Source organism: Mastigoproctus giganteus, chromosome 2 (genome assembly GCF_048544385.1).
Source record: "Mastigoproctus giganteus isolate SK-2022 chromosome 2, ASM4854438v1, whole genome shotgun sequence".
NCBI lineage: Eukaryota > Metazoa > Arthropoda > Arachnida > Uropygi > Thelyphonidae > Mastigoproctus > Mastigoproctus giganteus.
In genome coordinates, this window is record NC_143576.1 from 172978807 (window position 1) to 173002565 (window position 23759).

A 23759-nucleotide genomic window follows, 5' to 3' on the forward strand; every position below is an offset into this window, starting at 1 on the left:
GCCAAAAACCTAGCCACATCTATGCTGCCTATTCATACATGGCAATAAGAACTTCAGCAACTTCCCATTCACTGCCTAGGAGATAAAACCATAACATCTGATGTGAGGAATTGTAGCAATCATTCTGGGATGCTGGATTACCTGAAAAAAAGGGACTACCTCTAGAGACATGGCTTCCTATGGTTAAAGTGACTTCTTGGATATATTCCACATGACAATTATCCTGGATTTAATGCATGCTAGCCCAAGCCTACATGGTAATGGGTCTCAGTCCCGGACTGAAGCCCATTACCAAAAGAACCTCATTCTTAAGTCCCCCTGACTCCAGTAACCTTTTACTTTCCCTCCCTGAGGTGGGACTTATGCCCTCCAGACCCTCCATATCTACAACTCCTGCCAAGCCCATACTCACCAGATGTGAGCCCCTGGGGCAAATATGTATGCGTATATTTTCATTTTCATGGTTAATATTTCATACCCCTGGGTCATTTTCCCTTCTAAGAAGTTCTAAACCTCCAGTTCCTTGGTTCTACTGTATATATTTTCTACTGTATATATTTTTCAAGTATGTTTATTATTTATTTGTGTAGTGCAGTTATGAAATATGAGTGAAAACAGAGACAAGTTTAGTCTAGTATTATTATGTATCCCTTATTATAAAGACTAAAGCTGTTCTCAGATTAACATATTGTCATCACTCAGGGAATAGCATGAGACACCATAAGTTTATTACTTGCCATAAGTTTATTACACTTTAAATTCTGCTATTAAAATTTTAAAAGAGAGTTATTGAATTTGAAAATTACTTAAAGTGATGCTGAAGATGATATTGAGATATATTACTGAAGATAATTCTGTAATGAAGAGATATGAGTTACACAATTAGTTTTAAATTTAATTTTTCCTTGAGATATGTTTCTTGATCTTAGTTACTTACTATTGATTATTTCAATTTATAAGTAATCTTTTAGATTTTTGGCAGGATAGACCATATATTAAATTTATTTTGTTTTTTTAATGTCTAAGGTAAGAGTTCAGCCTTCACCTGGCAAGATCCAAAATTTCCTACCGAGTGTTTTTTTCTTTCACTTCACTGTCATCATTTGGCAGTTATTCCTTCCATCCGACGGTATACACGGCGTATTAGGGCTATTAGAGATCTTCAGAGGTTAGTTGAAGAAATTCAGGCAGCAGAACCAGTGTGGCGGCATCTCCCCAATGCTGACCGCAATCGACAACTTGTAAAGAAGTGGCGATCACAAGCAAAGGTTTGGTTTTCTTTTTTATTCCTTCATTTTAACGTTTCCTATATTGATTTAAAACTGTATTTCTAATCATATGTTTTTAAATGCCTAAAATATTCATATTCTGTTATCCTTATGATTTGTGAATATAAATTTTAAAATGAATTAAATGAATTTTGCTTATATTTAGAAATTGGGAAAAGGAAAAGCTTGTGCTGATGCTGGATTACTAGATCAAGTTTTTTTACGCCGCTGTTTCCAGTTTTATAACATTGTTATGGCACTCATAGTGAAATTAATCTCAGGACCTGAAGGGTAAATAATTAATAAATTAGAATACTATCTTAATCATTATAGTAATATTAGTTGAATAAAACAATAATAATAATAAAAATTGCAATAATTATTTTTTAATAGCCAGAAAAAGAATGTTAATCAAATAAGATTGGTATTGTCATAAATTAACAGTTTCCAAGTAGAACTAACAGAGCCTACATAAAACGAATAATCACTCATTATAGTGAATAATAGTTTCTTTTAATATTGCGTCAAGATGATGCATTGAAATAATATCAGCTTTGTCAGGATACATTTGCAACCTCACCAATTTACTGTAAATTTGATTTGTGTTGGTCTGTTATTAATTCACTCTCTTGTTGCAAGATTGCAACAAGAGAGTGATCTTGTTCAAATAAAAATGTACCCATCCCCCTTCTCCTCCTCCTCCAGGTGCCTCCATAGCCAGGTGGGAAGGAGCAGCAGTGCGTAGCACATGCTTCTTGATTAGACCGGGGTTCGAGCCCGTCACCACCAAATACGGAGGAGGCGGAAAGGTCAGGGAATGACCACTGCATATCCCGGAGCAATATGGCCTTATTTGCTAATGCTCCTAAAAACCAAATAACAAATAACCCCCTTCTCCTCTCCTGAAATTTGATGTGGATCAGACAGCAAACGTGAGCATTCAGAACACAAGTTTATTCTGAGTGCTCATGTTTGCTCAAAACCTTCTATTATTGAGTGGTGGTAATTGCGTTTCAAGACAGCAGTAGCATGCACGCACACTAATTGTGTTTCAAGACAGCAGTAGCACACATACATGCACGCTAATTGTGTTTCAAGACAGCAGTAGCACGCATACACGCACGCTAATTGTGTTTCAAGACAGCAGTGCGCGCGCACACACACACACACACACACACACACACACACACACACACACCCCAACCAGGATATCTCCCACATAAGCTTCAAAGGTTTGAATAAGACTGTAATCATAAGAGTTATAAATGTGCTTATACTTTAAATTTTGGCTCTTTAATTTCAAGGTGGCAGATAAAAATAAAATGATACTATCTGTATACACTGGTTACTCCTTTATATGCACTGTAAATTTGTTTGGAATCATAAAACAATTATTGCAAGCTCTGGCACACAGACACAATAATATCATATGCTTGCTTACCACTTTTGGAAAGTAAGTTTAAAAAGTGTATAACACTATAGTCATACCACCACAGGAATGCAAGTGGTGCCTCCGTAGCCAGGTGGCCAGGAGCAGCAGTGCGTAACACATGCTTCTTGATTAGACCAGGGTTCGAGCCCGTGACCACCAAATACGGAGGATGTGGAAAGGTCAGGGAATGACGACCGCATATCCCTGGAGCAATATGGCTTTAGTTGCTAATGCTCCTAAAAACCAAAATAACAACAACAAGAATGCAAGTGCAGTCTATTTTAAGAGTAAAGGAGTAATGGAATGATTAGTATACTTTGAGTTTTAGAGATTAATTTTAATTTTAAATAGAAGTAATTAATATATAGAATTGATCATGATCTCATTTCAGTTAGTCTACAATATAAATATAATATCTGCATTTGCCCTCTTCACTAATACCTCTATTTCTTCAATAGACTGTGTATGGTGTTGCCTTGAGTTCATTCTCATGGTGGAAGGACTGTAGTAGCAATGATAATAAATCAAGTATTCTGAACTACTAGGTGGTAGATGATTCTTATCACCCAGTGCAACACTACTACTTTGCTCATTAGAGGCTTGGATTGGCTAAAAAAAACTTTTTAGTCTCCAGAGAAAGGCTATGATATCCCTTCTCTCCATCTCTTCTATCTTCTATTCATATTTCGGGGTTATGATGAGCATCATGGCAAGATCCAGCATTCTTTACATTTTGAGGGTATGACTTTAAAAGGGAACCTCTCCCATTTACTATAAATTTTGATTTATATTAGTCTGGAGGAAAAGATTTTTGCAGACCACCTGCTAGGTAAGTCACTCATTGATAACTCTTGCAGTGGATAGGAATACGATGAGCATCATGGCAAGATCTGGCATTCTTTACATTTTGAGGTTACGACTTTAAAAGGGAACTTCTCCCATTTATTATAAATTTTGATTTATATTAGTCTGGAGGAAAAGATTTTTGCAGACCACCTGCTAGGTAAGTCTTGCGGAGCAGGTATATTCTTGCAATGGATAGGAAGCACTCTTATCCGTTGCATAGGAAGCAAAGTTCTCGAAATGCATTTATAAAATAGACTCACCCTGGGTCTTATTTACCACTGTCACCTTTGAAGTAGTCCCCTTTCTATAGCATCAGTTGTATTGCCTAAAGGCCAGAGGTGCGAACAGTGCATACCCAGGCCTCTCAAAATCAGCTCATTATATGGAAATTTTCTTTGTTATACGGAAACTATTTTTATTTTAATGACCAAGGGGAAATCAGAAAAATTTGCTATATGGAAGTTCATTAAAGAGAGGTCTGACTGTACACACACACACACACACACACACACACACACACACCCCAACCAGGATATCTCCCACATAAGCTTCAAAGGTTTGAATAAGACTGTAATCATAAGAGTTATAAATGTGCTTATACTTTAAATTTTGGCTCTTTAATTTCAAGGTGGCAGATAAAAATAAAATGATACTATCTGTATACACTGGTTACTCCTTTATATGCACTGTAAATTTGTTTGGAATCATAAAACAATTATTGCAAGCTCTGGCACACAGACACAATAATATCATATGCTTGCTTACCACTTTTGGAAAGTAAGTTTAAAAAGTGTATAACACTATAGTCATACCACCACAGGAATGCAAGTGGTGCCTCCGTAGCCAGGTGGCCAGGAGCAGCAGTGCGTAACACATGCTTCTTGATTAGACCAGGGTTCGAGCCCGTGACCACCAAATACGGAGGATGTGGAAAGGTCAGGGAATGACGACCGCATATCCCTGGAGCAATATGGCTTTAGTTGCCCTTTATGGCTTATGGCTTTAGTAGTCCCCTTTAGGGCATAAACACTGATCCCAGCTCTTCTCCCATGATTTTAATGCTTCCTGAAGGTCCTTCGTCATAGTGTTCAGCACTGCCTGTGATTTGGTTTGATATCCTTTACGCTGTCAAATATTCGACCCTTCAGCTTGATTTTCATTCTTGGGAAGAGGAAGAAGTCACAGGGGGCTAATTCTGGAAAATAAGAGGGGTGGAGGATGATTCACACACTTTCAAAATTACAGAGCAAAGATTGGCAGGGCAGTTGTTGACAATCACTGCAATTTTTCTGTTTCCTAAGGGAAGCAAAAAAATTGTTGAATATCTGTTTAGCTTTCATTTTATGTAATGGACTTAATGTCTTCTTCACTTATGGATATTTGTTGGTGGTTGATGTTTTCTTGGGTTGGGGCTCTTGACCTTAGATTCCGGGAGTGTTGGATTATCAAAGCATTTTCTTCAAGTGTTAAGAATTCATTTATATTATTTTTATATTCATTCGAATAACGGAAAGATTTAGAATCGAAGTGTTCTACAAGCCCCTATCGAGGTAATTCCTTTTATTCATTATCAGTCATAATTTTCTTTCCAATGGGCACAGTGTTCTCTGATTGCAACACCATATTCACCAAAAATAACATTTTTGAATAAGCCATGGCACTTTTTAAATTAGTCCAGCCAAACAGAACTGGCTTGGAATGTCCATAGCCTTTCCTTTTATTAATGGCCCTGATATTGGCATGTTTTTGTTCTTAATCAACTTAGCCCACTTAAAATTGACTTCATATAGGCATAATTTCACAAGCGTCCAACTGGGTCCTGTTTCGTCAAACAGTTTGAGAATTGAAACATGGTTTTTTAAAATGGTTGACACTACTGGCAGGGATGTCAAATTTTAGTTTTTTTTTTTTTTTGTTTAATGCTTCGATCCACACTATTAGGTATTGCCGCTTATTCCACTACACTCAAGGATTTCTTCTTAGACATTGCACAGCAGCTAAAACAAAACTGATTAGGATCACTTGTACCTACCATGTAAACAGAGACAGGTGAAATTTAGTGAAAGTGTAGATTACTCATTTCTGCCAAACAACAGATGAATTTCTGGGATAAAGAAAAATCACTCTCTCCTAATTCTCTGATTAGGGTGCTTAGTAGAAAAAGGATTGACTAGAGCCATGATAATGTCCATGTCAGGAATATGTGTTAATCTTTGTCAGTGGTTGTGGACACAGACTTCTCGGTGCAGTAGACACGGTTTTATCACCATCACCTTGTTTTTAAGGTGGTGATGATTGTATAGGTTTTATGGGCACCACTAATGTGGAATGTTTTAGCTCTTAAAATCTAAAGGGATTAATTCTTAATCCTTTTAGCTTTTAATTCCTTCTTTCTATAGCATCAGTTGTATTGCCTAAAGGCCAGAGGTGCGAACAGTGCATACCCAGGCCTCTCAAAATCAGCTCATTATATGGAAATTTTCTTTGTTATACGGAAACTATTTTTATTTTAATGACCAAGGGGAAATCAGAAAAATTTGCTATATGGAAGTTCATTAAAGAGAGGTCTGACTGCACACACACACACACACACACACACACACACACACACCCCAACCAGGATATCTCCCACATAAGCTTCAAAGGTTTGAATAAGACTGTAATCATAAGAGTTATAAATGTGCTTATACTTTAAATTTTGGCTCTTTAATTTCAAGGTGGCAGATAAAAATAAAATGATACTATCTGTATACACTGGTTACTCCTTTATATGCACTGTAAATTTGTTTGGAATCATAAAACAATTATTGCAAGCTCTGGCACACAGACACAATAATATCATATGCTTGCTTACCACTTTTGGAAAGTAAGTTTAAAAAGTGTATAACACTATAGTCATACCACCACAGGAATGCAAGTGGTGCCTCCGTAGCCAGGTGGCCAGGAGCAGCAGTGCGTAACACATGCTTCTTGATTAGACCAGGGTTCGAGCCCGTGACCACCAAATACGGAGGATGTGGAAAGGTCAGGGAATGACGACCGCATATCCCTGGAGCAATATGGCTTTAGTTGCTAATGCTCCTAAAAACCAAAATAACAACAACAAGAATGCAAGTGCAGTCTATTTTAAGAGTAAAGGAGTAATGGAATGATTAGTATACTTTGAGTTTTAGAGATTAATTTTAATTTTAAATAGAAGTAATTAATATATAGAATTGATCATGATCTCATTTCAGTTAGTCTACAATATAAATATAATATCTGCATTTGCCCTCTTCACTAATACCTCTATTTCTTCAATAGACTGTGTATGGTGTTGCCTTGAGTTCATTCTCATGGTGGAAGGACTGTAGTAGCAATGATAATAAATCAAGTATTCTGAACTACTAGGTGGTAGATGATTCTTATCACCCAGTGCAACACTACTACTTTGCTCATTAGAGGCTTGGATTGGCTAAAAAAAACTTTTTAGTCTCCAGAGAAAGGCTATGATATCCCTTCTCTCCATCTCTTCTATCTTCTATTCATATTTCGGGGTTATGATGAGCATCATGGCAAGATCCAGCATTCTTTACATTTTGAGGGTATGACTTTAAAAGGGAACCTCTCCCATTTACTATAAATTTTGATTTATATTAGTCTGGAGGAAAAGATTTTTGCAGACCACCTGCTAGGTAAGTCACTCATTGATAACTCTTGCAGTGGATAGGAATACGATGAGCATCATGGCAAGATCTGGCATTCTTTACATTTTGAGGTTACGACTTTAAAAGGGAACTTCTCCCATTTATTATAAATTTTGATTTATATTAGTCTGGAGGAAAAGATTTTTGCAGACCACCTGCTAGGTAAGTCTTGCGGAGCAGGTATATTCTTGCAATGGATAGGAAGCACTCTTATCCGTTGCATAGGAAGCAAAGTTCTCGAAATGCATTTATAAAATAGACTCACCCTGGGTCTTATTTACCACTGTCACCTTTGAAGTAGTCCCCTTTAGGGCATAAACACTGATCCCAGCTCTTCTCCCATGATTTTAATGCTTCCTGAAGGTCCTTCGTCATAGTGTTCAGCACTGCCTGTGATTTGGTTTGATATCCTTTACGCTGTCAAATATTCGACCCTTCAGCTTGATTTTCATTCTTGGGAAGAGGAAGAAGTCACAGGGGGCTAATTCTGGAAAATAAGAGGGGTGGAGGATGATTCACACACTTTCAAAATTACAGAGCAAAGATTGGCAGGGCAGTTGTTGACAATCACTGCAATTTTTCTGTTTCCTAAGGGAAGCAAAAAAATTGTTGAATATCTGTTTAGCTTTCATTTTATGTAATGGACTTAATGTCTTCTTCACTTATGGATATTTGTTGGTGGTTGATGTTTTCTTGGGTTGGGGCTCTTGACCTTAGATTCCGGGAGTGTTGGATTATCAAAGCATTTTCTTCAAGTGTTAAGAATTCATTTATATTATTTTTATATTCATTCGAATAACGGAAAGATTTAGAATCGAAGTGTTCTACAAGCCCCTATCGAGGTAATTCCTTTTATTCATTATCAGTCATAATTTTCTTTCCAATGGGCACAGTGTTCTCTGATTGCAACACCATATTCACCAAAAATAACATTTTTGAATAAGCCATGGCACTTTTTAAATTAGTCCAGCCAAACAGAACTGGCTTGGAATGTCCATAGCCTTTCCTTTTATTAATGGCCCTGATATTGGCATGTTTTTGTTCTTAATCAACTTAGCCCACTTAAAATTGACTTCATATAGGCATAATTTCACAAGCGTCCAACTGGGTCCTGTTTCGTCAAACAGTTTGAGAATTGAAACATGGTTTTTTAAAATGGTTGACACTACTGGCAGGGATGTCAAATTTTAGTTTTTTTTTTTTTTTGTTTAATGCTTCGATCCACACTATTAGGTATTGCCGCTTATTCCACTACACTCAAGGATTTCTTCTTAGACATTGCACAGCAGCTAAAACAAAACTGATTAGGATCACTTGTACCTACCATGTAAACAGAGACAGGTGAAATTTAGTGAAAGTGTAGATTACTCATTTCTGCCAAACAACAGATGAATTTCTGGGATAAAGAAAAATCACTCTCTCCTAATTCTCTGATTAGGGTGCTTAGTAGAAAAAGGATTGACTAGAGCCATGATAATGTCCATGTCAGGAATATGTGTTAATCTTTGTCAGTGGTTGTGGACACAGACTTCTCGGTGCAGTAGACACGGTTTTATCACCATCACCTTGTTTTTAAGGTGGTGATGATTGTATAGGTTTTATGGGCACCACTAATGTGGAATGTTTTAGCTCTTAAAATCTAAAGGGATTAATTCTTAATCCTTTTAGCTTTTAATTCCTTCTTTCTATAGCATCAGTTGTATTGCCTAAAGGCCAGAGGTGCGAACAGTGCATACCCAGGCCTCTCAAAATCAGCTCATTATATGGAAATTTTCTTTGTTATACGGAAACTATTTTTATTTTAATGACCAAGGGGAAATCAGAAAAATTTGCTATATGGAAGTTCATTAAAGAGAGGTCTGACTGTACATGTGTCTCAGTTCCCCCTCTCAAAGATGTTCATCTCCACTGTTCAACTCCCCCCCCTCCCTAGATATATCTAGAAATGAAGAAAACCAGGAATGTACAAGAGATGACAGATTGGGAGATTTTGGAGGAAGAATCAAAATTGGTGGAAGTGAGGAAGATCCAAAATTCCTTGGTAATTTTAATGTTCACAACTCCAGCTGTCTTCCATTTTCTAATCACACGACCCAGCTGGTTGAGATGTTGAGACTTTTGCAATTACTAATTACCTTGCACAGATTGTTCATTTACCTATAAGAATACCGGACAATCCTAACCATACAGCCAACACGCTTGATCTTTTTCTCACAAACAACCCTTCTAAGTACAAGGTCGAAGTGAGAGGTCTTTTAGGCACCTCAGATCACAACTTGGTGATTGTCTCTTCTCCAATGGAGTCTTTATCTCATGGCTATTCCCAATCTCGTATTGTTTGGTATTACAAGAATGCAAAATGGGATGACCCGCGAGATCTTTTCTTTTTTTCTTTGGTCGGATTACTGTTTCAAAACTTCTGATGTCGACATTTGCTCAGATCGTGTCAGTGAAATTATTCTTGCAGGAATGGAATCCTTTATCCCGCAATCTACTTTAAAATCTCATACTTTATCTAAACCTTGGTTTTCCAATAAATGTGCTAAGGCTGTTCAAGAGAAGAATGTTGCATATCGTAATTGGCTTGTTTCTAATTCTTCAGTTTCATTTTCTGCTTACACCAAAGCTCATAACAATTGTAAAGCAGTTATTAATCAGTCCAAACTAGAGTTGAACAGGCTAAGAGTAGAAAACTTGCTTCTTGCCCTAATGGTAGCCGAGCATTCTGGTCTCTTGCCGAAGCTATTGGCCGCAACTTTTGCCCATCTCTGCTCCCACCTCTGTTCAAACCAGATGGTTCTGTTGTTACTTCAGCCAAGGATATAGCTGACCTGCTAGCATCCCATTTTCCTTCCAACTCATGTATTAATGATCTTGGTAAAACACCTCCCACCATTTCCAACATGCTCCATTCCATGCCTCCTGTGGTCTTCTGTCAAAAGGATGTCGGAAGGATTTTGATGAATCTTGATGCTAAGAAAGCTCCAGTTCCTGATGATATATCTCCCCTTGTTCTCAAAACCTGTGCTCCTGAACATACTCTTGTTCTTTGCTGCCTTTTTTCACTTTCTTATTCCAGTGGTGTTTTTCCTTCTGCTTGGAAATTTGCTCATATCCAGCCAGTTTCTAAAAAGGGTGACAAATCCCTCCCATCCAATTATCGTCCCATTGCAATTACTTCTACTCTTTCTAAAGTAATGGAGAAATCAATTAACTGCCAACTCTTAAACTACCTAGAAACCTTCTGTCTGATCAATGATCGCCAGTATGGATTCAGTCAGTTCACTGGTGATATTCTGGCTTATGTTACCCATTTATGGACAAATTCAATGGAAAAGTGTGGTGAATCATAAGAAGTTGATCTTGACATCTCAAAGGCTTTCAGTCGTGTTTAGCATAAAGGTCTTCTAAACAAGCTTCCATCTTATGGTTTGCCAACTGTTTTTAGTAATTGGTTATCCAGTTTTCTCTCTGATCGCTCGCTGAGGGTGATGGTAGAGGGCTTTCTGTCTTCTAACTTCTCCACTAATGCCGGTGTCCCTGATTGTTCAGTTCTGTCCCCCACTCTTTTCCTCTTGTATATTAATGACCTTCTTCCATTGATTGGAAATCCTATCCATAGTTTTGCCAATGATAGCACATTGCATTCCACTTTCCATTTTGAGAAAACTTGTCCTGCTCAATCGGTTTCAACTTCTCGAAAATCTGCTTCCAATTCCTTAAATGCTGAACTCCAGGTAATTCTCCAGTGGGGCAAAGACAACTTTGTTGATTTCAATCCTTCTAAAACTGTCTTGTCTTATATCTCGCAAAAAGGATTCTTCTGCTCCTATGCTTATCTTTAGTGACACTCAGATTTCTAGGAAAAATTATATATCTCTTTTGGGGATTACCCTGACTTCTAATGTCTCTTGGCACAAGCACATTACAAATATTGCTTCCTCTGCATCTAGAAAACTTGGTTTTCTCTTTCGCTCTCACCTTTTCTTTTCTTCCAAACAGCTGTTCACTCTTTACAAATCGCAAACCTGCCTTACCATGGAATATTGTTCCAACATCTGGGACAGTACCTCCAAAACCTCTTTCAGGCTTCTAGATTCCATTCAGAAGAGGGCAGTTATGTTAATTAATGACTCATCTCTAACAGATTCTCCACTCGCTGTCTCATAGATGGACCATTTCTGCTGCATGACGTTTCTACAGATACTTCCATGGGCTCTGTTCTTCTGAACTTCTATAATTCCTGCTCTCTCTTTCAAAACAGTCCGAACATGTGCTGCCACCAGCCAACATCCATTTATTGTCCAACTTCAAACTCACAGAACCAACTTTTCATCTTCCTCGTTTATTCATTCAACTGCCGTTTTCTGGAACAACCTTCCTTCATATGTATTTCCTGAAAATTACAGTCTACAGAAGTTCAAGTCCAATGTCAGCAAATATCTTCTTTCGTCTTCTCAACCTCTAACCCAAGCACAGTACTAAGTACTATAGGTTCTAATACCTCTCGTGTTTGGGGTTTACATAAAAAAAAAAAAAAAAAAAAAAAAGATGTATGTACGCCAGTTGATCAGGAAGTCACTGGCTATTAGGTCACTCCCCCCCCCACAACTACTACAACAAGTTCAGCTGCACACACACACCGGCACATAGTGGAGATGTTTACCCAGCTAATAATGCACCCTGACACAATTCCAGAATCTTCTCTGACTTAAGGAAGAAGAACATAGAAGGAGTTTCTTACCTGAAGGCCATAGGACAAAGACACCACAAACCCTGCAAATTACAGACCAATCACCTCTCTCCCAACAAAGTACAAGATCCTGACCAGCTGCTTCACTAAGATGATATCAGACCAGTTCATAAGTCAGAGCATCGTGACCGAGCAGCAGAAGGGATGTAAGCAGATGAACAGAGGATGCAAGGAGCAATTGACCATTGACGCTGCAGTTATGAAGCAAACCTACAAGTACTGTAATCTATACACAGCCTATATTGACTACTGTAAAGCCTTCGACTCTGTTCCCCATTGTTGACTGATAGAGAAACTGAAGATCTGGGTCACCCTGACACTGACAGACTTAATAGAAGCAACCATGGCAAAATGGAGGACCACCATCTAGGTCTGGAACAACACAACCAGACCACTACCATCAAAAGAGGAATCTTCCAGAGAGATGTCCTGAGCACACTCTGGTTCTGTTTACCATTCAACCCACTGTTCACCATGCTCAATAACTGCAAGCACAGATATATCCTAAAAGAAGGGAGGGAGAACCTGTATGCCCTCTCTCTCACCTGATATATGTGGGTGACATCAAACTCTATGCTGCAACCAAGCAACTCCAACAGCCACTATGGATCACTGACGAGTTCAGCACTTATGTCAGGATGCAATTTGACCTAGACACATGGAAGACACTTGGATTGCATCAAGATCATCTAGTCGGACGAAACTACCAGCTGAACACCAGTTAACAGATTGAAGCCATGATGGAGGGAGAGAGAGAGACAAAAATCTGGGGATAATGCAGTCTTCCCATTAGAACACAAGGTCCACCTCACTAAGAAATACCATCAGAGACTGAGTAGTCTGCTAAAATCAAAGCTGAATGGCAGGAACACGGTCACAGCCATAAACACTTATGCAGTCCTAGTACTAATATACCCCTTTTGGGTCATAGATTGGACCAACACTGAGCTGGAGGTGGGTTTTGAGATTGACCAGCATAATGATCACCAACACCACCAGAAGTTGGCCACTGCGAAACTGGCATAGCCTGTAAAGGAGGGAGGGGACTGACTGACTTCATTGAACAAGAGGTGATTAGAAACCTGCAGGAATACTTCCTGGAAAACACGGCACCAATCTACCAAGCCATAAAAAAGATAGACAAATGGCACACAACGCTAAACCTCAACAAAGGGACCACACTCACACAGAGAGAAGAAACTAAGACAGAAAGATGGGTAAAGAAGACACTCATGGCAAACCCTACAAGACCTCTTTCAAGACTGCATAGATAAGATGGCTTCTGATTTTTGGCTCACAAATGGAAGGCGCTTCCCTTTTGACTGAAGGATTCATGCTCGCCATCCATGATCAGGTAATCAACACCAGGAACTACAGGAAAAAATCTCTGAGGATTGTGGAATAACAGATAAGACATGTTGACAATGCCACCTGGTCTCAGAAACAGTCCAGTGGTCGTGACTGTGTCATGACCATTGGAACATGGTCACAGCCAGTCGTGATCACCCAGACTGCGTTTGGGTGATCACGCTGCATCCTGTGTACACACGCAGTCATGACCAGGTGGCCAGGATTATACATCAGAAGCTAGTGCAAAAATACCAGCTGATTAAAGAACGATTACAAGTACAAGCTTCGGGCCATACTAGAGACCTCTACACACAGACTATGCTTTGACTGTGCCATCATAACGGACAAGGTAATCCCTCACAACAGACCAGACATAACCCTCATTGACAAGAAGGAAATGACTACCTACCTGATCAATGTAGTGTGCCCAACACCAGCAACCTCCAAAAAACATAGAAGGAAAAGATGAGGAAGTAGTCAGACCTAAGACAAGAAGTCAAAGCTATGTGGCTTATAGAACAAATAATTACCATTGTATTCATCACATCAACCATCAGTATGGTGCCAAAGAGCTTCCATAGAACCTAGCAACAGTAGGCTTTCTAGAGAACACTTACATGGAATTCCAGAAAGCTCAGAAAGCTGCAATCCTGAACACCTGTACAATACTGAGTTCCTCAGTAGAGAGTTCCTCGAGTAGTAGTAATAATACTAACAGTAACCAGACACAACTAACCACCCCATGTACTTTGAATCAGTACCTATCACGGTGTAAAAAATTCTATATAAAAGAGAAAAGTTTTTTATTTTTTTTTATTGATAATAATAATAATATGGTCATTGTAGTCCACATGATATTAGTACTAGCATTTTTTGTATTCTAATGAGGAATCTGAGAATAATTCTGGTACTGCTTTTAATGTGTCAGTGGAGATTGCATGTCCCCACAAGGCAAACTGCTATGCTGCCAGTAGTATAGTTACTGGCAGGGTGGTCCAAGCCAGACAGGATTTTGCTGAGGAGCCAGAACTAAAAGTGGCTAAAACCTATCAACATAGTGAAAATAAAAAATAATAATAATAAATAAACAGTGGAAATCTATACCAGGATCAGACATTGATGTTGGTGATGCTATATCTTGAGATAGCCCAGTCTTACAGTATGTGTTTCTTGCTGTTATTTTCCTTCCACAATAACTAGTTCAGTTCATAGCCTTATTACGTTTTAGCATTAGTAGAGGCATATGATGCAAAAAAGCAGGCTTATTCAGCATCAGTCAAAAAAAAAAAAAAAAAAACACACACCACTCCCATTTCACCCCTCCGTTCATTCGAAATACCTGTCCAGTTGAGCTTTAAATTTGTTTAGGCTATCAACTTCAACAACAAGTGATGGAAGTCGGTTCCACCAATCAACCACCCGCTGGAAAAAAGGCAAATTTCCGCACATCTATCCGACATCCGTCCTTCCTCAATTTGAATTTATGCCCTCTGAGGTGATTATTCTGAGCAAGATGAAGAATCCTATTGGCATTGAGCATGCTCAAACCATTCAAAGCTTTATACACCTCTATCAGATCACCTCGCCGGTGCCTAGTCTCCAGACTCTGTAATTTGCAAAACTTAAGCCTTTCTTCGTAAGAGCAACCCTTTGTTCCATTCATTAATCTTGTTGCCCTTCTCTGTACCTGTTCCAGCAGCTCTACATCCTTCTTGAAATGAGGCCTCCAGACCTGTATACAGTACTCAAGATGTGGCCTAACCATTGCCTTATACAAGGGAATAATCACCTCCTTATCCCTGCTAGAAAAATTCCTGTATATCATTGACAAGACACCATGAGCTACTCTTGCAGCTCGTCTGCACTGCTCAGAGAACTTCATATCTGCCTGCACAATTACCCCCAGGTCCTTTTCATTCTCCACCACTGTCAGTGTAGTACCGCAGAGTTGATACGTTGCTCTGGGGTTATTCCCATATGTAGTACTTTACATTTGTCAATGTTAAACTTCATTTGCCACCTCTCAGCCCATCTGTTCAACCTTTCCAGATCCTGTTGCAGCAGCATAGCGTCAGTAGTGTCCTTAACAACCCTGCCAACCTATGTATCATCTGCAAACTTGGACATTAAACCTGATATCCCATCATCAACATCATTCTTAAACACCGAAAACAACAACGGACCCAACACTGAACCCTGAGGAACTCCACTAATAACATTAGTCCACGTTGAGCAGTGTCCATTAATTACCACTCTGTCTTCTGCCACTCAAACCATCCCCTTATCCATAGCAGCAATTTGCCTCCAATGCCATACTGCTCCAATTTGTGCAGCAGTCTTCCATGTGCAACAGTATCAAAAGCCTTTCTAAGATCCAAATATATAATATCAAAGTTATTCCCTGCATCCAGTTCTTTTGTGACTACATCATAGTATCCAATCAAATTGGTCAGGCAAGACCTGCCCTTAACAAAACCATGCTGCGTCTGATCTATAACTGAATTCTTGTCTAGATGATCCTGCAGTGCTTCTTTAACCAGTGCCTCCATTAATTTACCTGGAACAGAAGTTAAACTAACAGGTCTATAATTACTTGTGTCAGCCTTTGATCCTCCTTTGTGAATTGGGGTTATATTTGCACATCTCCAGTCTATGGGTACCTCCCCTGAGTCCAAAGAAGCTCTCATAATTATGGCTAGGGGTTTGCTTACTTCCTTTGCTGCCTCCTTTAATATAACTGGATAGATCCCATCCACCCCAGGTGCCTTTTTTATGTTTATCCTCAACAATCTCTCCTCCACTTTCCTCTCAGTTATTACAAAATCATCCAGCTCACTGCCAATGTTTACTTTACCTACATCATTCTCCTTCCTGAATAACTCCTCATGCATGAATGTAGATGCAAAATACTCGTTTAGATTGTTAGCCGCCTGAGCAGGATCCTCAACTGTTGAACCATCAATATCCAGTGGACCAATCTGATTCATCCCTTTCCTTCTTGAGTTTAAATATGTAAAGAACTCTTTTCTGTTTTTCTTTGCATCCTTTGCCAAGGATTTTTCGTAGTCTGCCTTTGCCTGCCTAATCTCCTTTGTGACTTGGTTACAGACCAACTTATATCTATCATAGGCTTCCATGTCACCCATTAATTTGTATGTATCCCATGCATTTTTCTTCTCTGCCACATGTCTCATTAGTTCATCTGACAACCATTTAGGCCTAAACCTTGAACAATATTTCTTAGTTGGTATGTAAAGCCTGGTAGCCTCCAAGATTAGTTCCTTGAATGCTTCCCATTTTGAGTTTGCTGTTGGTAACATCATCAGTTGTTCCCACTGTATAGAATTTAAATACTGTCTCAGACCATCATAGTTGCCTTTACGAAAACAAAAACCCTTCCCTTTACCTCTGATGGTAGTTACCTCCTTGAGTAAATCCCACTTCAACACACTGTGATCACTGCCACCTAGTGGTTCATTTATCTGCAGATTCTTAATGCATGAAGAATCACTACTGATAATCAGATCAAGAGTATTGCTCCCTCTTGTTGCCTCACGAACATGCTGATGTAGAAAACAATCATCCAATAAATCCACAAAAGCCTTGCTAGTGTGCGAGTGACCAACCCACAAATTCCAGTCAATATCTGGGAAATCAAAATCCCCCATTATAAGACTCTCTGATTTACTGGCCCACTCTATTTCCCTGTACAATATCTTATTATACTCATCAGAGTCATTAAGTTTATATCACACTCCGCTCAATTTTGATTTCCCTATGCTTATGTCACACCAAACTGACTCGACACTGCTCTGTCCATCGATGTCGACTGGCTTCACTTCCTTGGACTTTATGTGTTTCTTAACTAATAGCATAACCCCTCCTCCCCTCCTGTCCTGTCTATCCTTTCTATACACATTGTATTCCCCAAATTCCAGTTCCGCATTACTTATATCTGTGTGACACCACGTCTCTGATATCCCAACAATATCTGCCTTTGATGTTTTGAGCAATACCTCAAATTCATCAAATTTATTTACCAAACTCCTAGCATTGGTGTACACGCAGGTATACATGCACCTGTTTCTATTCTTAGCTACCCTAACACAACCCATGTGTTTACTTGTACCGCAGTGACTACCAGCAGTCTCTGAAATATCCTGCATCTTATTTTTCAGGCTTCTGCTCATTTCAATAGAAGCAGTGCAAGAATCACTTCCACCTCTGCCAGTGGCTACTGTTAATCTATTAGTCCTTGTATCCCCCCCAACTAGCAGTTTTCCGACCCACCTAACACTGCCTCGACAGCATCAGCAAAAATTCTTGCACCCTTTCTATTTAAGTGTATCCCATCCCTGTAGAAGCAATCTCTCCTGTTAACAAGTACAGTAAGCCTTCTTATAAATAAAAGTTTTGGAGATTAATTTAAATCATCATTATCTGAATTTCACATAAAAGCTCCTCTTATTGTAATTTTAATGCTTCACAGATTGAACAGTTAAGAACTGATAACAAATGATTATGGCTACATTATTGTATTAAGAATAATTTCTTTTTTTTTTCTTGTGAAATATTTAAAAAAAATTTTTTTTTGAATTTTTTATTATTTGATAATTTCAATATAGCAATTTGTAATAAGACACTGTTTCCAATTTATTCAGTCATTATATTGAAGATTTTTTTTATCATGTAATTCTTTCCAGGCCAAACTTGCCACTGCCAGCTACAGTGCCTACCGTATTTTCTGCCTATCCAGATTGGTACATCGAGGATATTGCAGATTTTCTTCTTTTTGCCATTCAGTAAGCATATCAAATTTTATTATGGGAAAATAAATTTTGAAGAATGCTTATACAGTAAATTCTTGTTTATTGAGTCCTCAGTCATGCCAGTTTTTATTATAATCAGCTTCTATTATATTCTGGGTAGAATTTAAATAATCAACATTGTGTTATACCTGTGCACAATGTTGCTTGACCAGCATTGTGCTTAGATAAATGTAGAAGCACTTTAAACCTATGTGAGATGTAAATATCTTTTTATATCCAGTTATAAATTATGTATAGATGGAAAGTAGATGCTTCATGCTATGTTCTTATCTTTTCATCAGTGGTTGCAATGATTATCAAATAAATGGGAAAATAGAGTTAATTTGTTGTAAGTTAATATAATTGATTATTATGAGTTACTTACATAAGGCTAAAATTATCTTTAAGGTTGGAGTTGAATTAAATTTAAATTTAGGAAATTTATAAAATATATACATGTAGGACTCGATTTACACCGGGGTTAGGTTCCTGAGATTTCCAGTGTGAAGGGATGTAAATTGAAGCAAAAATATAATGGGAACATATATAAATATATTAGGTTCCATCCCAAGATTTTCAGTAATCAACACAAAATACTTGAAAAATGTTTTATTTTATGAAATTTACATATTGAAAATTGTATAAGAAAAAGAAAGAGAATTTACTGCTTTAAAAATGATAGAATAGATGTCTGTTTGGCTTTTCTTCTCTTCTGATAATATGTTATAGTATGGCTGTAGAACTGTTTCAATTCCCCTCTTTAGGGTTGAGCTCTGCTCCCAGTTGGGGTCACTGCTACAGAAGATCTTACATCCCTTATTAATTAGAGCATAGCCTCTTGCATTGATTTTACTGTTAGTGTCCTAACCGGCATTTCAGAGCCAGCTTCACTTTCCTTTGTGTCGTCTTCAGACAGTTGTTCAGCTAACTGTTCTAAATCTTCTGTTGAAAGCTCTTCACCGTGACTCTCAAGGAGCTCATTTATGTTACCAACTTCTACATCATCTAGTCCTGTTTCCTTTGCTATTTCTGTCACATTCTCTGTTATTGATGCAAGGGCAGTGTTGTGCTCTTTCGAATCCGGAATGCAGTCAGGCCAAATCTTAGGCCAGATTCCCATTCATACATGATTTTGACACTTCACTCCGTGCTGCTGAAATGTTGGAGATCCCTTTCGTGATGTCATATGACTTCCAGTCGTCTCTCAATGTGACATTATTGGACACTTGAATAGCCTTAGAAATTCCCTTGAGTGTTGTCTATAAGTAATAAGCCTTGAAGGTGGATATTGCTCCTTGATCCATGGGTTGTAAAAGTGAGGTGTTTGGTGGAAGGAAGACAATCTTGACCTATAGGCCATTGGTATTCAAATCATGCAAATCTGGAGGGTGACCAGGGGCATTGCCCAGCAGCAGCAAAATGTGAGGAAATCTATTTTTCTTACAGAACTCCTTTACTGCCAGGCAAAAATATGACACGTAACAGTCACTAAAAATTGTCTGCATAACCAAGGCCTTTTTGTTGGAATGCCAGAAGACAGGAAGCTGAGTTTTCACGATTCTCTCCATAGCACGTAGTGTTTCTGAATGGTAAATTAACATAGGTTTTAATCTGAAAGTTCCTGAAGCATTGCTACCCAACAACAAAGTCAAATGGTCCTTGGCTGCCTTGAACCCAGGGGCAGAACTTTCTTCATGTGCAATGAAGGTACGGTTGGGCAGCCTTTTGTAGTATAGGCCTGTTTAGTCTACATTAAAAACTAAGTCTGGGGCAAGCTTTTCTTCATCGACTAGTTTTTGAAAATAAATTGGAAATTAATTTGCAGCTGTATTATCAGCACTAGCTGCTTCTCTTGACATTTTAACATTATGGATTTTTGTTCTGTTCTTGAATCTAAAAAACCATCCTCTGCTAGCAGTAAAATCATTAGAACCATCTTCACTGCTTAACTCATCAAACAAAGATTTTGCTTTATACCTGATAAGTGATTCTGTTGGAGGAAGATGATGCTGGGTCATGTCATCAATCCACAGGAAAAGCAGCTTTTCTATTTTTTCGACTGTTTTATTCCGGGAATAGGTGTATAGTAAGAGGGTCCCACACCAATATTGACCGCTGATTGTGAAGATTGCTTTGTGGCCTCAGCATGGAGTTGTTATAGTTGAATGGAGAACAACTCCATTCAACTATAACATTTTCATTATTGTTGAATGGAGAAAGTTGTTACTTTCTCCATTCACCAAATAACTTCCATTTTTTTCTTCGATTGTCAATGATTTGCATTGTTTTTTAGTCTCTTGTTCAGACATACTTGATAACCACATTTTGGGAGCATGGTGTGATAGATACATAGAGAATCTATATTTCAAAATAAGTATTAATAAAAAGAAGACTGCAAGATGGACCACAAACATACAAACACCTAGAAAAATTGAGAGCAACTAGGAGGGAAAAAGAAAGCACTTATTAAATAAAGGGACTGGAGAGCAGGAGTAGGACCAATCAGACTTAACCTTTCAGCATCCTGTACTCTAGATCCCAGTGCATGTTTGTCAGTTCACTTGCAGTTCTTAGTCTGTGGTTAATGTAATTTGCTTTTTTCTCGTTGCATTTTATATTCCGTTTTTTTGTTTAATTATTTAAATTTTAGGCTGTAGTTTATCGTTTAGTATTATAGTTTTATTACAGTGTCGGGGCCATCTGTATCTAAGAAATTGGGCATTGTCAACACCAACATTCTAAACTTCACTTCTCTAAATAAAAAATTAAATCAAATAAGTAAAAATACCCAACTCATCGCCCCCTGCCAATCGTGATCTATGAGAGGCGCAAAAGTGAAGTAGGCATAAATTGATGTGGCATAAACCGAGCCCTACCTGTACTTGTTGCTGTTACAAAGAGCAGAATGGCCAAAGGTTTGACATATATGATCTAACATGAGTTTTGAAGGATGTGTACAAATGTACACACAGCACAGAGTGGGTTTTTAGCTTGTTACCAAGGTATCTAAGAGAAGTCATCAGCCATTTTGAATCCACTGCAGGATGAAGGCCTCTCCAGCAACTTTCAAGTTTCTTCTGTTTTGTGCAATGGCCATCCATTTATTACCCAGGAACTCATGATTTTCATCTATCCCTCTCTGTCATTGTCTTCCAGGTTTTCTTCTATCTCCTCTTGGGTACCATTCTGTTATTTTCTTAGTCCATCTGTCATCATGTCTTTGAGCTACGTGTCCTACTCAAGACCATTTTAGTTCTTCAGTTTTGATAAGAATGTCCTTTACTTGAGTTTGCTGCCTAATCCATGTGTTTTTCTTTTTATCTAACAGTCTGATTCCTAATATAATTCTTTCCATTCTTTGCTGTGTAGTTCTTAGCTTCTATCCCATTCTTTTGGTGAGTGCCCAGGTTTCACTTCCATAAGTCATGGTGGGGAGTATACATTGGTTCATTATTTTGTTTCAGACAAATTGGGATATTGCTCCTCAGTATGTGACTATTTTCTGAATGCTATCCATCCAAAATTTATTCTTCTCTTGACTTCCAGCCATTTATCATTATTACAGCTAATGACTTGTCCCAGATAAATATATGAATCCACCTTTTCAATTACTGCTACTTCAATGATTATATCCATTTCTGTGGCATACTTGTTCATCATTATTTTTCTTTTAGCCATATTCATCTTTAGTCTGAAATCCTTACTAACTCTATTTGCTTATTTGAATTATGTCTTCTCTGCTATTTATAAGTACACCATCGCTATTCTTCAGTTTCAGTATCATTTGACTTTCTGTATTACTGCTCATGGGTGCAGATTAAAGTCTTTTGTTTTTTAGCATTAGCATTAGTTGAGGCATATGATTAGCATTAGTATAGGCATAGGAAGCAAGAAAGCAAGCTTATGCAACATCAGCCAAAAAAAAAAAAAAAAAAACCCACTCCACCTCACCCCTCAGTTCGTTCGAAATACCTGTCCAGGTGAGCCTTAAATTTATTTAGGCTATCAACTTCCACGACAAGGGATGGAAGTCTGTTCCACCAACCAACTACCCGCTGGCTAAAGGCAAATTTCCGCACGTCTATCCTACATCTGTCTTTCCTCAATTTGAATTTAGGCCCTCTCAGGTGATTATTCTGAGCAAGAGGAAGAATCCCATCAGAATTGAGCATGCTCAAACCATTCAAGGCTTTATACACCTCAATCAGATCACCTCGCAGGTGCCTAGTCTCCAGACACTGTAATTTGCAAAACTTAAGCCTTTCTTCGTAAGAGTACCCCTTTTTTCCATTTACTAATCTTGTTGCCCTTCTATGTACTCGTTCTAGCAGCTCTACATCCTTCTTGAAATGAGGCCTCCAGACCTGTATACCATACTCAAGGTGTGGCATGACCATTGCCTTATACAAGGGAATAATCACCTCCTTATCCCTGCTAGAAAAATTCCTGTATATCATTGAGAAGACACCATGAGCTACTCTTGCAGCCCGTCTGCACTGCTCAGAGAACTTCATATCTGCCTGCAGAATTACCCCCAGGTCCTTTTCATTCTCTACCACTGTCAGTGTAGTACCACAGAGTTTATACGTTGCTCTGAGGTTGCTGTTTCCCATATGTAGTACTTTACATTTGTCAATGTTAAACTTCATTTGCCACCTCTCAGCCCATCTGCTCAACCTTTCCAGATCCTGTTGCAGCAGCATAGAGTCAGTAGTGTCCTTGACAACCCTGCTAACCTTTGTATCATCTGCAATCTTGGACATTAAGCTTGATATACCATCATCAATATCATTTATAATTACAGAAAACAATAATGGACCCGACACTGAAACCTGAGGGACTCCACTAATAACATTAGTCCACGATGAGCAGTGTCCATTGATTACCACTCTCTGTCTTCTCCCCCTCAACCACCCCATTATCCATAGCAGCAATTTGCCTCCAATGCCACATTGCTCCAATTTGTGCCGCAGTCTTCCATGTACAACAGTATCAGAAGCCTTTCTAAGATCCAAGTATATAATATCAAAGTTATTCCCTGCATCCAGTTCTTTTGTGACTGAATCATAGTATCCAATCAAATTGGTCAGGCAAGACTTCCCCTTAACAAAACCATGCCATGTCCGAGCTATAACTGAAGTCTTGTGTAGATGGTCCTGCAGTACTTCTTTAACCAGTGCCTCCATTTAATTTTCCTGGAACAGAAGTTAAACTCACAGGTCTATAATTACTTGTGTCGGCCTTTGAGCCTCCTTTGTGAATTGGGGTCACATTTGCACATCTCCAGTCTGTGGGTACCTCCCCTGAGTCCAAGGAAGCTCTCATAATTATGGCTAAGGGTTTGCTTACTTCCTTTGCTGCCTCCTTTAATATAACTGGATAGATCCCATCCACCCCAGGTGCCTTTCTTGTGTTTATCTTTAACAATTTCTCCTCCACTTTACTCTCAGTTCTTACAAGATTCTCTAGCTTACTGCCAGAGTTGAATAGACCTCTGGCATTCCCCTTGCTGAATAACTCCTCATGTGTGAATGTCGATGCAAAATATTCATTTAGTTTGTTAGCTACCTGAGCAGGATCATCAACAGTTGGCCCATCGATATCAAGTGGACCAAT

The 23759-nt window shown here is 38.6% G+C and overlaps 1 protein-coding gene across 1 annotated transcript in view; it reads left to right on the forward strand.

The window, feature by feature from the left end:
* The window catches only part of Ube4B (Ubiquitination factor E4B), a 538247-nt gene that overhangs the window by 330349 nt on the left and 184139 nt on the right, over positions 1–23759 (forward strand). The window contains exons 16-18 of the mRNA XM_090389644.1: positions 1027–1268; positions 1435–1559; positions 18039–18137. Coding sequence (XP_090245770.1) covers positions 1027–1268; positions 1435–1559; positions 18039–18137 — 466 coding nt within the window. The remainder of the gene's footprint in view (positions 1–1026; positions 1269–1434; positions 1560–18038; positions 18138–23759) is intronic.